The sequence below is a fragment of the Cheilinus undulatus genome, linkage group 24 (assembly GCF_018320785.1).
Source record: "Cheilinus undulatus linkage group 24, ASM1832078v1, whole genome shotgun sequence".
NCBI classification, from domain to species: domain Eukaryota; kingdom Metazoa; phylum Chordata; class Actinopteri; order Labriformes; family Labridae; genus Cheilinus; species Cheilinus undulatus.
This window is the reverse complement of record NC_054888.1, coordinates 26,770,971-26,787,105: the sequence shown is the minus strand read 5'-3', so window position 1 is coordinate 26,787,105 and position 16,135 is coordinate 26,770,971. Positions and strand designations below refer to the sequence as shown.

At 40.9% G+C, this 16,135-nt stretch overlaps 1 protein-coding gene across 1 annotated transcript in view; it reads right to left on the bottom strand.

The window, feature by feature from the left end:
- The window catches only part of LOC121506234 (gamma-aminobutyric acid receptor subunit gamma-3-like), a 106,282-nt gene extending 90,884 nt beyond the window's left edge, over positions 1 to 15,398 (bottom strand). Inside the window, exons 1-2 of the mRNA XM_041781939.1 lie at positions 15,065 to 15,398; positions 14,601 to 14,755 (exon numbers count right to left, since the gene is read on the bottom strand). Of these exons, the coding sequence (XP_041637873.1) occupies positions 14,601 to 14,755; positions 15,065 to 15,189 (280 nt within the window). The 5' untranslated portion in view covers positions 15,190 to 15,398. The remainder of the gene's footprint in view (positions 1 to 14,600; positions 14,756 to 15,064) is intronic.
- Positions 15,399 to 16,135: the final 737 nt, after the last annotated feature.

Genomic DNA, 16,135 nt, shown 5'->3' with positions numbered 1-16,135 from the left:
CAGACTGGCTCTAAGTTTTCTTCAGCAGTGTCTTTGTCTTTGCCCCCTCCCATAAGCGTCCCTCTGCTCAGAGCTTGTTTTACAGCGTTGCTTCCATGCTTTGAGCTGAATATTTCTACGACTTCTTTATTTTATCCTCTCAGAGGCTGGAACTCTCCTTAAATTTACGGCCCTTCATAGCTTGTGGAAGAACCGGTATATTTTTAGATCCCGGCTCAGATCCTATTAATTGAACTCCTTAAACCACGCTCGGCTCCTGAACTCTTCTCGTGCGTGGCTGCAGAGACCTCCCAGCATGCAAAGCTCTCCGTTCCAGCCCGCTTTGTCCTCAGTTCCCTGGTGAGCAGACATGCAAACACCATCACACACACACACACACACACACACACGTGTGAGGACGGCAGCGATCACAGACCGTGATCACACTCTGCATCCAAAAGGAAAGTGACACAATAGGGACGCAGAAGCACTTCATCTCCATGTGAGGCGAGCTGCTCGTTAGCGGTGAAGGTGAGGCTCAGCGCTCGTTCTCTGGGGAGATGTGGGGCGCTCCTCTGGACTGGAGCAGTCCCCCACTTTAGTAGAGCTGACCCACCAGACTGGAGGAGGCAGGGGGAAAGAGGAGGGACCTGGACCTGACTGTCTTTAGCTCCCATCACTGCTGAGTCTCTGCTAGCTCTGAGGCTCCCACTGATGACTCTGATCATGTGACCATGGTAGAGGGACGGGGAACGGAGGATCCTGGTTCTGAAGAGGTCTACATGTCTCCAGGCTCACACAGTCAGCAGAGGCTTAGAACCGCAGGAACTTTCCCAAGAGGGAGGAACCTCTGAGGAACCGTGTGGTCAGACGCCACAGCAGCAGGAGTCTCATTAGACCCTGGTTTTATGACCCTTTTTACTCATTTAAACCCGTTTTCACCAACTCTAAGCCATTCAGGTTCATCTCAACCAGTTTTCAAACTTCCCAACTCTGGTTGTCTCTGTTCATTCATTTTTGCCTCTATGAACTCCTTTCAATGTTTTTCTGCTTCTGTTTTTGACAGTTTTAACTAATCGTACCGTTCGTTACGTCTGTTTTTGACAGTTTTAACTAAACGTACCGTTCGTTACGTCTGTTTTTGACAGTTTTAACTAAACGTACCGTTCGTTACGTCTGTTTTTGACAGTTTTAACTAAATGTACCGTTCGTTACGTTACGTCTGTTTTTGACAGTTTTAACTAAACGTACCGTTCGTTACGTCTGTTTTTGACAGTTTTAACTAAACGTACCGTTCGTTACGTCTGTTTTTGACAGTTTTAACTAAATGTACCGTTCGTTACGTTACGTCTGTTTTTGCCAGTTTTAACTAAATGTACCGTTCGTTACGGTACGTCTGTTTTTGACAGTTTTAACTAAATGTACCGTTCGTTACGTTACGTCTGTTTTTGTCAGTTTAAACTAAATGTACCGTTCGCTACGTCTGTTTTTGTCAGTTTTAACTAAATGTACCGTTCGTTACGTTTGTTTTTGTCGGTTTTAACTAAATGTACCGTTCGTTACGTTACGTCTGTTTTTGCCAGTTTTAACTAAATGTACCGTTCGTTACGGTACGTCTGTGTTGTACAGTTTAAGCTAAATGTACCGTTATTCGTCTGTTTTTGTCAGTTTTAACTAAATGTACCGTTCGTTACGTTACGTCTGTTTTTGTCAGTTTAAACTAAATGTACCGTTCGCTACGTCTGTTTTTGCCAGTTTTAACTAAATGTACCGTTCGTTACGTCTGTTTTTGTCGGTTTTAACTAAATGTACCGTTCGTTACGTTACGTCTGTTTTTGCCAGTTTTAACTAAATGTACCGTTCGTTACGTTACGTCTGTTTTTGACAGTTTTAACTAAATGTACCGTTCGTTACGTCTGTTTTTGACAGTTTTAACTAAATGTACCGTTCGTTACGTTACGTCTGTTTTTGACAGTTTTAACTAAATGTACCGTTCGTTACGGTACGTCTGTTTTTGACAGTTTTAACTAAATGTACCGTTCGTTACGTCTGTTTTTGTCAGTTTTAACTAAATGTACCGTTCGTTACGTTACGTCTGTTTTTGTCAGTTTAAACTAAATGTACCGTTCGTTACGTCTGTTTTTTGACAGTTTTAACTAAATGTACCGTTCGTTCGTTACGTTCGTCTGTTTTGCCAGTTTTAACTAAATGTACCGTTAGTTACGTTATGTCTGTTTTGACAGTTTTAACTAAATGTACCGTTCGTTCACGGATGCGTCTGTTTTTGACAGTTTTAACTAAATGTACCGTTAAATTCGTCTGTTTTTGTCAGTTTTAACTAAATGTACCGTTCGTTACGTTACGTCTGTTTTTGTCAGTTTAAACTAAATGTACCGTTCGCTACGTCTGTTTTTGTCAGTTTTAACTAAATGTACCGTTCGTTACGTTTGTTTTTGTCGGTTTTAACTAAATGTACCGTTCGTTACGTTACGTCTGTTTTTGCCAGTTTTAACTAAATGTACCGTTCGTTACGGTACGTCTGTTTTTGACAGTTTTAACTAAATGTACCGTTCGTTACGTCTGTTTTTGTCAGTTTTAACTAAATGTACCGTTCGTTACGTTACGTCTGTTTTTGTCAGTTTTAACTAAATGTACCGTTCGCTACGTCTGTTTTTGTCAGTTTTAACTAAATGTACCGTTCGTTACGTCTGTTTTTGTCGGTTTTAACTAAATGTACCGTTCGTTACGTTACGTCTGTTTTTGCCAGTTTTAACTAAATGTACGGTTCGCTACGTCTGTTTTTGACAGTTTTAACTAAATGTACCGTTCGTTACGTTACGTCTGTTTTTGCCAGTTTTAACTAAATGTACCGTTCGTTACGGTACGTCTGTTTTTGACAGTTTTAACTAAATGTACCGTTCGTTACGTCTGTTTTTGTCAGTTTTAACTAAATGTACCGTTCGTTACGTTACGTCTGTTTTTGTCAGTTTAAACTAAATGTACCGTTCGCTACGTCTGTTTTTGTCAGTTTTAACTAAATGTACCGTTCGTTACGTTACGTCTGTTTTTGTCAGTTTTAACTAAATGTACCGTTCGTTACGTCTGTTTTTGTCAGTTTTAACTAAATGTACCGTTCGTTACGTCTGTTTTTGTCAGTTTTAACTAAATGTACCGTTCGTTACGTTACGTCTGTTTTTGTCAGTTTTAACTAAATGTACCGTTCGCTACGTCTGTTTTTGTCAGTTTTAACTAAATGTACCGTTCGTTACGTTTGTTTTTGTCGGTTTTAACTAAATGTACCGTTCGTTACGTTACGTCTGTTTTTGCCAGTTTTAACTAAATGTACCGTTCGTTACGGTACGTCTGTTTTTGACAGTTTTAACTAAATGTACCGTTCGTTACGTCTGTTTTTGTCAGTTTTAACTAAATGTACCGTTCGTTACGTCACGTCTGTTTTTGTCAGTTTTAACTAAATGTACCGTTCGCTACGTCTGTTTTTGCCAGTTTTAACTAAATGTACCGTTCGTTACGTCTGTTTTTGACAGTTTTAACTAAATGTACCGTTCGTTACGTTACGTCTGTTTTTGCCAGTTTTAACTAAATGTACCGTTCGTTACGGTACGTCTGTTTTTGACAGTTTTAACTAAATGTACCGTTCGTTACGTCTGTTTTTGTCAGTTTTAACTAAATGTACCGTTCGTTACGTTACGTCTGTTTTTGTCAGTTTAAACTAAATGTACCGTTCGTTACGTTACGTCTGTTTTTGACAGTTTTAACTAAATGTACCGTTCGCTACGTCTGTTTTTGACAGTTTTAACTAAATGTACCGTTCGTTACGTTACGTCTGTTTTTGCCAGTTTTAACTAAATGTACCGTTCGTTACGGTACGTCTGTTTTTGACAGTTTTAACTAAATGTACCGTTCGTTACGTCTGTTTTTGTCAGTTTTAACTAAATGTACCGTTCGTTACGTTACGTCTGTTTTTGTCAGTTTAAACTAAATGTACCGTTCGCTACGTCTGTTTTTGTCAGTTTTAACTAAATGTACCGTTCGTTACGTTACGTCTGTTTTTGCCAGTTTTAACTAAATGTACCGTTCGTTACGTTACGTCTGTTTTTGCCAGTTTTAACTAAATGTACCGTTCGTTACGTCTGTTTTTGACAGTTTTAACTAAATGTACCGTTCGTTACGTTACGTCTGTTTTTGCCAGTTTTAACTAAATGTACCGTTCGTTACGGTACGTCTGTTTTTGACAGTTTTAACTAAATGTACCGTTCGTTACGTCTGTTTTTGTCAGTTTTAACTAAATGTACCGTTCGTTACGTTACGTCTGTTTTTGTCAGTTTAAACTAAATGTACCGTTCGCTACGTCTGTTTTTTGACAGTTTTAACTAAATGTACCGTTCGTTACGTTACGTCTGTTTTTGCCAGTTTTAACTAAATGTACCGTTCGTTACGCTACGTCTGTTTTTGCCAGTTTTAACTAAATGTACCGTTCGTTACGTTATGTCTGTTTTTGACAGTTTTAACTAAATGTACCGTTCGTTACGTCTGTTTTTGTCAGTTTTAACTAAATGTACCGTTCGTTACGTTACGTCTGTTTTTGCCAGTTTTAACTAAATGTACCGTTCGTTACGGTACGTCTGTTTTTGACAGTTTTAACTAAATGTACCGTTAAATTCGTCTGTTTTTGTCAGTTTTAACTAAATGTACCGTTCGTTACGTTACGTCTGTTTTTGTCAGTTTAAACTAAATGTACCGTTCGCTACGTCTGTTTTTGTCAGTTTTAACTAAATGTACCGTTCGTTACGTTACGTCTGTTTTTGACAGTTTTAACTAAATGTACCGTTCGTTACGTTACGTCTGTTTTTGACAGTTTTAACTAAATGTACCGTTCGTTACGTTACGTCTGTTTTTGACAGTTTTAACTAAATGTACCGTTCGTTACGTTACGTCTGTTTTTGACAGTTTTAACTAAATGTACCGTTCGTTACGTTACGTCTGTTTTTGACAGTTTTAACTAAATGTACCGTTCGTTACGTCTGTTTTTGTCAGTTTTAACTAAATGTACCGTTCGCTACGTCTGTTTTTGTCAGTTTTAACTAAATGTACCGTTCGCTACGTCTGTTTTTGACAGTTTTAACTAAATGTATCGTTCGTTACGTCTGTTTTTGCCAGTTTTGACCAAACGTACCGTTCGTTACGTCTATTTTTGACAGTTTTAACTAAATGTATCATTCGTTACGTCTGTTTTTGACAGTTTTAACTAAATGTATCGTTCGTTACGTCTGTTTTTGCCAGTTTTAACTAAATGTACCGTTCGTTACGTTACGTCTGTTTTTGTCAGTTTTAACTAAATGTATCGTTCGTTACGTCTGTTTTTGCCAGTTTTAACTAAATGTACCGTTCGTTACGTCTGTTTTTCACCTTCATTCCTGCTGTAACACATTTCTGCTCCCTAACATTTCCATCTCAGCTTTGTTGACCAGTTTAGCACATCTGACCCATTCTTCCACATTAGAAACCCTTTTTTTACTATTTTAACCAAGTTTCACTGTTTGCTACGTCATTTTTGCTAACTTCAACACATTTTTTGTCTCTTTCTGTTTTGTTTCTCTTAACACATTTTTTCCACTTTCAAGCCATTTCTGCTATTTTTAAATTCCCTTTCACTTCCTTTGTTGCTCATTTTGTCACTATTCACTTCTTTTCTCCACATTTGATGTCCATTCTTGTCAATTTAAACAGTTTTGTTGTTTGTTTTGCCAGTTTTTGCCACTTTCCAACTATGTTGACCCATTTTTGCCCATTTCTGCCAACTTTTGTCCCCCTTTTTTTTTCCGGCTTTGGTCACTTTCAACCCATTGTTGCCAATTTCTGTCCATGTTTTTACTTCTGTTAGCCCATTTTTTCCCCTTCTAACCCATTTCTTCTTCTTTTAAAGTTTCATTTCACCTCTTTTTCACTCATTTTGCCACTCTTAACCCCTTTTTACACAATTTTTTGCCATTTCTAACCCATTTCCACCACTTGTAGCCCCTTTACCATGCTTTATGCTTGTTTTTGTTACTTTAATCCCAGTTTTGGCAATTTCTGTCCATGTTTTTACTTCTATTAGCCCATTTTCCCACTTATAACCAATTTATGCTACTTCTAAATTCCATTTCACCTCTTTTTTCACCAATTATTGTCACTTTAATCCCAGTTTTACAGCTTTTTGACTATATTCATTTACTGTTTACCCATTTTTGTCAATTTCTGTCCATGTTTTCACTTTCGTTGCCTCTTTTTTGACTCTTCTAACATATTCATTCTACTTTTTAATGCCATTTGTCCTCTTTTTCACTCATTTTTGCCACTATGAATCCATTTTCACCACTTTCTACACCAATTATTGTCACTTTAATCCCAGTTTTACTGCTTTTTGACTATATTTATTGACTGTTTACCCATTTTTGCCACTTCTAACCCATTTCTGCTATTTAAAAATGTATTTCAACCACTTTTCCACCCATTTTTGCCACTATAAACCATTTTTCACCACTGTAATGCCAATTTGACCAAATATCACTGTTAGCTATGCCAAGTTTTCCCACTTTTAACCCATAATTTCCTCCTGTACATGCTGAATGTGGAAACTTAATCTTCAGTAGCTCCAGTTTTGGTGCCTTATAAACACTGACTGACTGAATGGAGGCGTATGCAGCTACAGAGATTCTGCATTGATGGAACAGCCTCCTCTGATTGGCCGATTCTCAAGTTTGTTGTTTTTAAACCAAGCATACAGACTTCAGCAGCTGACCCCGGCGTGCTAACGAAGCTAACTGGTTTAGCATCTCATCTGTCAGGCTGTATGCTGTATGCGGTAGGAACAGGAGAGTCTAAGCAGAGGAAGACTCGTTAGAAACGTGCATGTCTATATTTTTAGATGGATGTCTGATTATTAAAACATCTCTACATGAGCTGAGCAGTAAACAGAGAGCACAGTCATGCTTTAGTGGAGAGACTCTGATTGAGTGAACTCATCTCTAATGAACCACACTGACTCCTCTGTGAGTCTGCTTGTTTTAAGTGCTCTGTTTGTGTGTATAGTCATCAGAGCGTCCTACATGATGAGATGATTTCACCACGACTTAAATGTCCCAGATCTGTCTTTGACTCAGCCTCGTCCTCGGTGTGTTCTCGTCTGTTTCCCACACAGACCTGGTGTTATTTTATTCCAACTACCCCTCCTAACCTGCACTGACGTTAACATTTCATGAACCACACTGAGGTCTGAGATCTAAATTTCCTCCTTAATGATGTGAGCTATGCTGGAGGGACTTCCTCTGTCAGCCAGGTGAGCTGCCAACCTGAGCCCAGACCAGCTCGGAGCCATCGGGGGAAAGTTATCCCCCCTGATGGTGCTACTGACTGTGCACATGCTTGTCCACTTTAAATAACTTAAATAAAAACTCTTAATGATCTGGTAGAAGCTGGATCTCACTGCCGAGACTTTTATCTGACGCCATGGCGAATTCAAGGAGCAATCTGAATTCTAAGAACTGGGCTTAAAGAGCTGAAGAAAGATCACTCCTAACAAGAAGATAAGACTGATAAATATAGGGTCCACATTCAATATTCTTCTAGATGTCAGCCTCTGAGAACAGCCTGGTCCTTCACCACTGACCCTCTGTGGCTGACCCTCCTAATAGATACTCTATAAACCATCATCTATGAGCTGATGAGTTTCCTGTCAGCTGTGATTTCTGTGTCATTTTACTGAATGAAGGATCTCTAAATATAACAGCAGTGAGGGCCTGAGAGCCCTTGAGGCCCTGCCAAACACTGTAAAGGGGACATTTATTTTTTCATGGCAAACTGCTTAATTTAGTGTTTTTACCAGTTTTAATCACCCAGCCCCTTTGTTTTGTGGAAGTGGAGTCCTCTGTGGATGTGATGGTTCCTCTTAAAAAAGTTAATTATGCACACCAAAGGAAGTCTAGACAAAAAAATAAAGCTGGAGGCAGTTCAGAGAACAGCTTTTCTCTATCAGCCAGAGAGGGGAGAAGACCTCTACAGCAGAGAGAATGGACCCTAAAAAACCCAGAGAATGGACCCTAAAAAACCCAGAGAATGGACCCTAAAAAACCCAGAGAATGGACCCTAAAAAACCCAGAGAATGGACCCTGATAGACCCAGAGAATGGACCCTAAAAAACCCAGAGAATGGACCCTGATAGACCCAGAGAATGGACCCTAAAAAACCCAGAGACTGGACCCTGATAGACCCAGAGAATGGACCCTGATAAACCAGAGACTGGTCCCTGATAGACCCAGAGAATGGACCCTGATAAACCCAGAGAATGGACCCTGATAGACCCAGAGAATGGACCCTGATAAACCCAGAGAATGGACCCTAAAAAACCCAGAGAATGGACCCTGATAAACCCAGAGAATGGACCCTGAAAAACCCAGAGAATGGACCCTAAAAAACCCAGAGAATGGACCCTGATAAACCCAGAGAATGGACCCTGATAAACCCAGAGAATGGACCCTAAAAAACCCAGAGAATGGACCCTAAAAAACCCAGAGAATGGACCCTGATAAACCCAGAGAATGGTCCCTGAAAAACCCAGAGAATGGACCCTAAAAAACCCAGAGAATGGACCCTAAAAAACCCAGAGAATGGACCCTGATAGACCCAGAGAATGGACCCTAAAAAACCCAGAGAATGGACCCTGATAAACCAGAGACTGGACCCTGATAAACCCAGAGACTGGACCCTGAAAAACCCAGAGAATGGACCCTGATAAACCCAGAGACTGGACCCTAAAAAACCCAGAGAATGGACCCTGATAAACCCAGAGACTGGACCCTAAAAAACCCAGAGAATGGACCCTGATAAACCCAGAGAATGGACCCTGATAAACCCAGAGAATGGACCCTGATAAACCCAGAGACTGGACCCTAAAAAACCCAGAGAATGGACCCTGAAAAACCCAGAGAATGGACCCTGATAAACCCAGAGAATGGACCCTAAAAAACCCAGAGAATGCACCCTGATAAACCCAGAGAATGGACCCTGATAAACCAGAGACTGGACCTTGATAAACCCAGAGACTGGACCCTGAAAAACCCAGAGAATGGACCCTGATAAACCCAGAGAATGGACCCTGATAAACCCAGAGACTGGACCCTAAAAAACCCAGAGAATGGACCCTGATAAACCCAGAGACTGGACCCTGAAAAACATAAACAAGCATGTTTACCTCTTTTAACTTGTGTTCGCCTTTTCTCCTGATTCCTGTTTTTCATTTTACGCCCATTTTTGCCCCTTAGGTCCATGTTGCTCTTTCTTTTTGCCAGTATTAAGCCATTCAACTGATTTTTCTCCTATTTTGTCACTGTTCTGCTACTTTACATCCATTCTAGTCACTACTTTTTACACTAATATCCTATTTTTGCTGTGTTTTTCCCATTTAACCTGCTTTTCACTAATTTTTGCCAGTTTTTACCCATTTTGTTGATTTTTGGCTGTTCTTACCACATCTTTTTTTTTTTTTTTTCTGCCTCTTTTCACAAATTTTCAGTCTTCTACATTCTCAGTTTTATTTTCTGACACCCTGATATTTGTGAACATCATGGCCGAGCTTTACTTTAACATTACTCCAACATTACTTTCCTAATATTGTGCTTCAGTGTTTTTGTTACCGATAATAAAATTGTTTTAGGAAAATGAGTTTACATTTTGAAAAAGTCTAGATTTGTGAATAAATTCATCCTTTGTTGCCGTGACCAGAGAGGTTATTATTCAGGTTAAAAATAAATGTAGTCATCACAGCTTATCTGTATAAAGGACCAGGATTCCTCTGACCTCCATGGCCCCCCCTATGTGGGGCCTCGTTGGGTAGGTGTACATGTGTTTCAGCGTGGAGACAGGGATTTCAGTGGTAAGAGGAGGGGAACATGTGACACAAGCTGCCAGAAACAAAACATCAAGCCATCAAAACAAGTAAAAGTTTAATAACCACACAGGGTTGGATTCAGACCTAGAGCAGAGCGATTCCCCAATGATTCCTGCATAACAGATCAACCAGTCATGACTTTTTTATGCATATTACTGATTGTAAACACCACATCCAAGTCAGGAGAGCGTTTGGTTTAATGCATGCTGTCAGATGTAGAGTCACCACCATCTGACTGTCAGCTATGGAGAGACCGCCGTCGCTACATTAGTATAACTCCTAATGGCTCCTGAAACACAGCAGCACACTTCCAAAGACAGCCGTCCCATCACTCATAGAAGCTGACTGGCCAGCTTCTGATCAGCCTTCCTGTTTCTCTGAAGAGGACTGTTCCTCTCCAACAAGCCTGGAGTCTGATTACGGAGCAGGAATGATGCAGAGATGTTAGAAACAGTGTTTGAAAAGGTAAAACCAGCATGCCCTACATGTGAGGAGTGATTAGTAGACAACATTCTTCTGCCTTTCTGTTTGTAATAACGTTTCATCAGCCAAATATCTTCATTCCAACAAATCTCCCTGTGATTCAGACTGGCCTTTATCCCCACAACTTTGTGGGATTAGACGCTCAGAAAGTTTGTGTCTAGAGACCGGGGAACTGATATCTGAAAACAAAGATTGAAATAAAGACAAATTTACATTTCCGGTGAGATGCCAGCTCTCGCTATTTGCATCCTTTTGATGTGGAAACACTGATGTATCCCTTTCAGATTGATGTTAGAGAGAGAGAATCAAAACAGCAGCTAAGTTTAGTCTCTTAGATTTCATCTTTAAGACGTCTGCACTCAAACAGTCATCCTTTCACTTTAAAGGCGCTAATAACCATGGTTCATACATATCTACAGCCCCAGATCCAGTAAAGCTGGAGCGCTGTAAAATATAAGACTAGCTGCTGGAGGTCTGGGAGAGGAATGTTGTCCCATTCTTGTCTGATGTAGGATTCTAGCTGCTCAACAGTCCTGAGTCTTCTTCCTTTTCTGATGCTCCAAATGTTTTCTGTTGGTGAAAGGTCTGGACCAGTTCAGGACCTGGACTCTTCTCCTGTGAAGCCATGCTGTTGTGATGGATGTGGTTTGTGGTCTAGCATGGTCTTGCTGACAGAGACGTTGTCTGGATGGGAGCAGATGTTGCTCTAAAGCAGTGATACTCAACCAAAGAGCCAAGCTGGTGAAAAATACCTTTGCAAGAGTCACAATCTAAGAGACGCAAAGTGGCAAAAACGGGGAGAAAAAGCGGAAAACTGGTCAAAAAGTAGCAAAAAAAGGGTGAGAAGTGACAAAAAAATGAGTTACAGGTAGCAAAGAACGGTCCAAAAGTGGCAAAAACGTAGCAAAGAAATGAGTGAAAAGTGACTGAAATGGGAAAAAAACAATAAAGAGTGGCAAAAATAGGCAAAAAAAGAACAAGTGGTATTTAATGGCAAAAGGTAGCTTAAATTAGTAAAAGAAATGGTGAAAAATAGTGAAAAATGGCAAAAATTGAAAGGAAATGGCGAAAAGAAGTGGCAAAAATTGGGGGGTAAAGGAACCAAGTGGTCATTTATGGCAAAAGGTAGATTATTTGGATGAAAAGTGGCAAAAAAAATGTAAAAAATAAAGGAAAAAATGGGCTAAAAGTTTCAAAAGAAGTTGAAAAAATGGGGGGATGGGGGGGGGGCACAAGTGGAATTAAATGGCAAAGGGCAGCTTAAATGGGCGAAAAATGGCAAAAAATTGTGAAAAGGGCAAAAATAGGATAAAAGTGGAAAAAATGGTGAAAGTGGCAAAAAAGTTTCCTTTTTTAAGGTTTTCTAGGGGAAAATATTTAAAATTAAGACATAAAAGAGCCACACGTTGAGTATCACTGCTCTAAAAGCTCTCTCTACTGTTCAGCATTGATAGTTCCTCTCCAGATGTTAGAGCTGCCCACGCCATAGGCACTAATGCAACCCCATCCCATCAGAGATGCAGGCTTTAGACCTGAGCCAGGAGAACAAGCTGAATGCTCCAGATCCTCTTTAGTCCACAGGACACGGCGTCTGAGGTTTCCTCTGACCACAGAACAGTTTTCCATGTTTCCTCTGACAACAGAACAGTTTTCCATGTTTCCTCTGACAACAGAACAGTTTTCCATGTTTCCTCTGACCACAGAACAGTTTTCCATGTTTCCTCTGACAACAGAACAGTTTTCCATGTTTCCTCTGACCACAGAACAGTTTTCCATGTTTCCTCTGACAACAGAACAGTTTTCCATGTTTCCTCTGACAACAGAACAGTTTTCCATGTTTCCTCTGACCACAGAACAGTTTTCCATGTTTCCTCTGACCACAGAACAGTTTTCCATGTTTCCTCTGACCACAGAACAGTTTTCCATGTTTCCTCAGTCCATGTTAAATGAGCTTTGGTCCAGAGAAGACGGACCACGGTGTTTCTGGATCCTGTTCACATATGGCTTCTTCTTCATGATCCTGCTTTAACTGTCATTGGTGGATGGCACGGCCAACTGTGTTGACAGACAATGAGACAATTTTTTGCCCCTTTTTGCCACTTCTTCCCCATTTAATCTGACTTTTGTGATTAAATGACACTCCTTGCCCAATTAAGTCACTTTCACTCATTTTTCTCCATGTTTTTCGCCACTTTTGGACCATTTTTGCCACTTGTGACTCATTTTTTGGCCACTTTTCTCCCCTTTTTGTTGCTTTAATAGTGCTTTTTGCAATTTTTTTTGCCCCTTTTTGCCACTTCTTGCCCATTTAAGCTGCCTTTTGCAATTAAATGAATTAAATTTAAATTAAATTAAATTACAACATTTTTGCCACTTTTAAGCCATTATTTGGTCACTCCCCACCCATTTTTGCCACTTTTCCCCCACTGTTTGCCATTTTTGACTATTCTCTCCACCTTTTACTTATTTAATTGCCACTTCTGGAATGTTCCTGAGTCCATGCAGTGATACCAGTATAGAATCATGCCTGTTTTTACTGCAGTGGCCCCTGAGGGCCCCTTCAGCCTTGTCCATGCTCTTAGAGATTTCTCCAGATTCTCAGAAGACCCCATCCACAGTCTGTCCAATTTTATATTGACATTTTCTGACAAGGTTCCACAACTTTAGACAGTTTTTCACAGAGTGGTGAACCTCGGCCCATCTTTAGTCCTGAGAGACTCTAAAATGCTTCGTCTTTTGACTGACCTGTTCCTGATTAACCCAATTAGATGCAAAATGCTTTGACTCGTTACTGCCATGATTAACCCCTTTTTACACCCAATTTTTCCCATGTTAACCACATTTCACCATTTAATATGCCCAATTTTGGTAGTTTAAGCAGTTTCTGCCAATATCTGCCTATTTTTTCTTTCTCAGTCAACCTTTTTTTTTTTTTTGCCAGTTTATATCAATTTTTCATCCAATTTCACCAAACTTCCACCCTTTTTTGCTAGTTTAAAGCAATGCTTTTGACTTTGTATGGGGACATCAGGACTTCCTGGTTAAATAAAGGTAAAATAAATTAAGAAATAAAATAATGTCAGTCACATTTACCTCCCTTTAACCACTATTTATGTCCATTTTTGCCACTTTAACCCATTTTTGACACTTGTTACCCATTTCTGCTACTTTTGAAATTTAACTTCACCACCTTTTCCAATAGTTTTTCTCATTATTAACCAATTGTTTTTCAAATTTTAAACCATTTATACTATATATATATGTGTGTGTATATATATATATATATATATATATGTGTGTGTGTGTGTGTGTGTGTGTGTGTGTGTGTGGGGGGGGTGTGGGTGTGGGTGTGGGTGTGTGTGTGTGTGTATAGGGGACCCCCACTATATATATATATATATATAGTGGGGGTCCCCTGTCTCTGGCATCTTTATTTTGGGGGTTACAGGCTGAAAAGGTTGAGAACCACTGACTTAGATATCATCCATGTGCTTTCCGTACCAAGGACAGCTCCCCTCCTTATCACATAGATATCACTTGTCTACTTTCAGTACCAGGGACAGCTCCCCTCCTTATCACATAGATATCACTCGTCTACTTTCAGTACCAGGGACAGCTCCCCTCCTTATCACATAGATATCACTAGTCTGCTTTCAGTACCAGGGACAGCTCCCCTCCTTATCACATAGATATCACCAGTCTACTTTCAGTACCAAGGACAGCTCCCCTCCTTATCATTTAGATATCACCCGTATACTTTCAGTACCAAGGACAGCTCCCCTCCTTATCACATAGATATCACTAGTCTACTTTCAGTACCAGGGACAGCTCCCCTCCTTATCATTTAGATATCACCCGTATACTTTCAATACCAAGGACAGCTCCCCTCCTTATCATTTAGATATCACCCGTATACTTTCAGTACCAAGGACAGCTCCCCTCCTTATCACATAGATATCACTAGTCTACTTTCAGTACCAGGGACAGCTCCCCTCCTTATCACATAGATATCACTAGTCTACTTTCAGTACCAGGGACAGCTCCCCTCCTTATCACATAGATATCACTAGTCTACTTTTAGTACCAGGGACAGCTCCCCTCCCAATCACTTAACACCTTATGAAGTGCATGTCTGAACTTCTCAGAGTTTTATCCTGTTCAAACAGAAGCTTTCTAATAAAGCAGATCTTACTTCCAATATCCGGTCGTAGCGTCTTGTCATAGTCCTTGAGTAGATTGTTCAGGATCAGAGTGGCGTCCTCCTGGTGAGACCTGGGTACCAGCATTTGACTGACAGAGGTATGGTAGTGATCCTCATCGTCGGCGCCATATTCCAGTACATCACAGCTGAAAGGAGGTGTGAGAAGGGGGTTTGGGTCGTTATATGTCACTCTAGATCCTGGAGTCATGTTAAACTTTACACAGCATGCACCCATGTGACTTTGATGAATGCACACAGGCTTCAAACCTCCTTTTTCATGACTGTCAGACTGTATTTGGGCTGAACAGTGAACGGTGGCTGTTTTTCGTGTCTGTGCGTGAGGAAAGCCCCTCTCTAAAGAATGCATTATCAGCCAGACTGTCACAGACGAAGCCATGAAATCATTCAGTAGTCACGTGAACTTTTAAAGCCTCAATCAAAGTCATCAGACTCACCTAGCACCTTGGTCGAGGAGGAGGATGACGGGGATAATCCAAAACTTGGCTGTCATTTTGTCATGCAGTGGAGCTCCAGGAGTTGTGCTGCTGCCTCTGCCTGTACAGTAGAGGTGTGTGACCATCAATCCGCGCTCTGAACTTCCTCATCCACCCACACACTTTCTCCTGCGTGTCATCTGTGGTCTTTCCCTACCCCGCCCCCCTCTGGTCCACCGAAGCTCGTCGAAAGGGGGGATCCTCCGAGACGCACCCGACGATCAATCAGTCTGATCAGTCCGGCGGAGAGAGTGGAAAAGACTTGATCCAGCAGCGCCCTCCTCCCTCTCTGAGGCGTCTGTGTGGGCTCCGGAGTGGTGGGGTGAGCTGTCTGCTGCTGCTGCTGCTGCTGGTGAGGATGATGATGATGATGATGATGATGAGGAGGAACCTTTCAGGAGATGAACATCTAGCATGACTCATACAGCGTATACACTACACACAGTACCTGGAGCACAGCTGCACCACATTTAAGAGCTGCACAGACGACGTCATGTTTCTGCAGGTGCACCTCTGCAGATTCCGGATCACCTCGGCTCCTAATGTCAGTTTACCAGGGGGGGTTAAACAGCATGGGCACCAGTTTCATTCAGCATGAGCTTGTTTCTTTGTTCAGGGATTCATTTTTATTTTCTGGCGCCACTTCATTAAAAGTCCCATTAAAATGTTCTATTAAAGAGTTCTGTCAGGTCCAGACCCGGATCTCCGTTTAGACCCAGTCATATTCAACATGAAGTCTTGGCTCAGACACTTTCAGCCTTCAGCTTCAACTCAGGGGACTTCTGAGCCACACTACAGCGCCCCCTGGTGGACAAGAAGAGCTGCAGCCAGTGTTCACACATGCAGCTCCATGAAAGTTAGTGATCAGTCCTGATAAAACTCAGAGAGCCACAATAATCCCATCCTCACTGCCAGATTATTTTTATCTGTTCTCAGTTTAACAGTCAGAATGGAAGAAAAGGAACAAATGTGAAGATTTCACCTGAAATGATTACACCAACAGTCACCAATAGACTTTTAAAAAACTTTTTA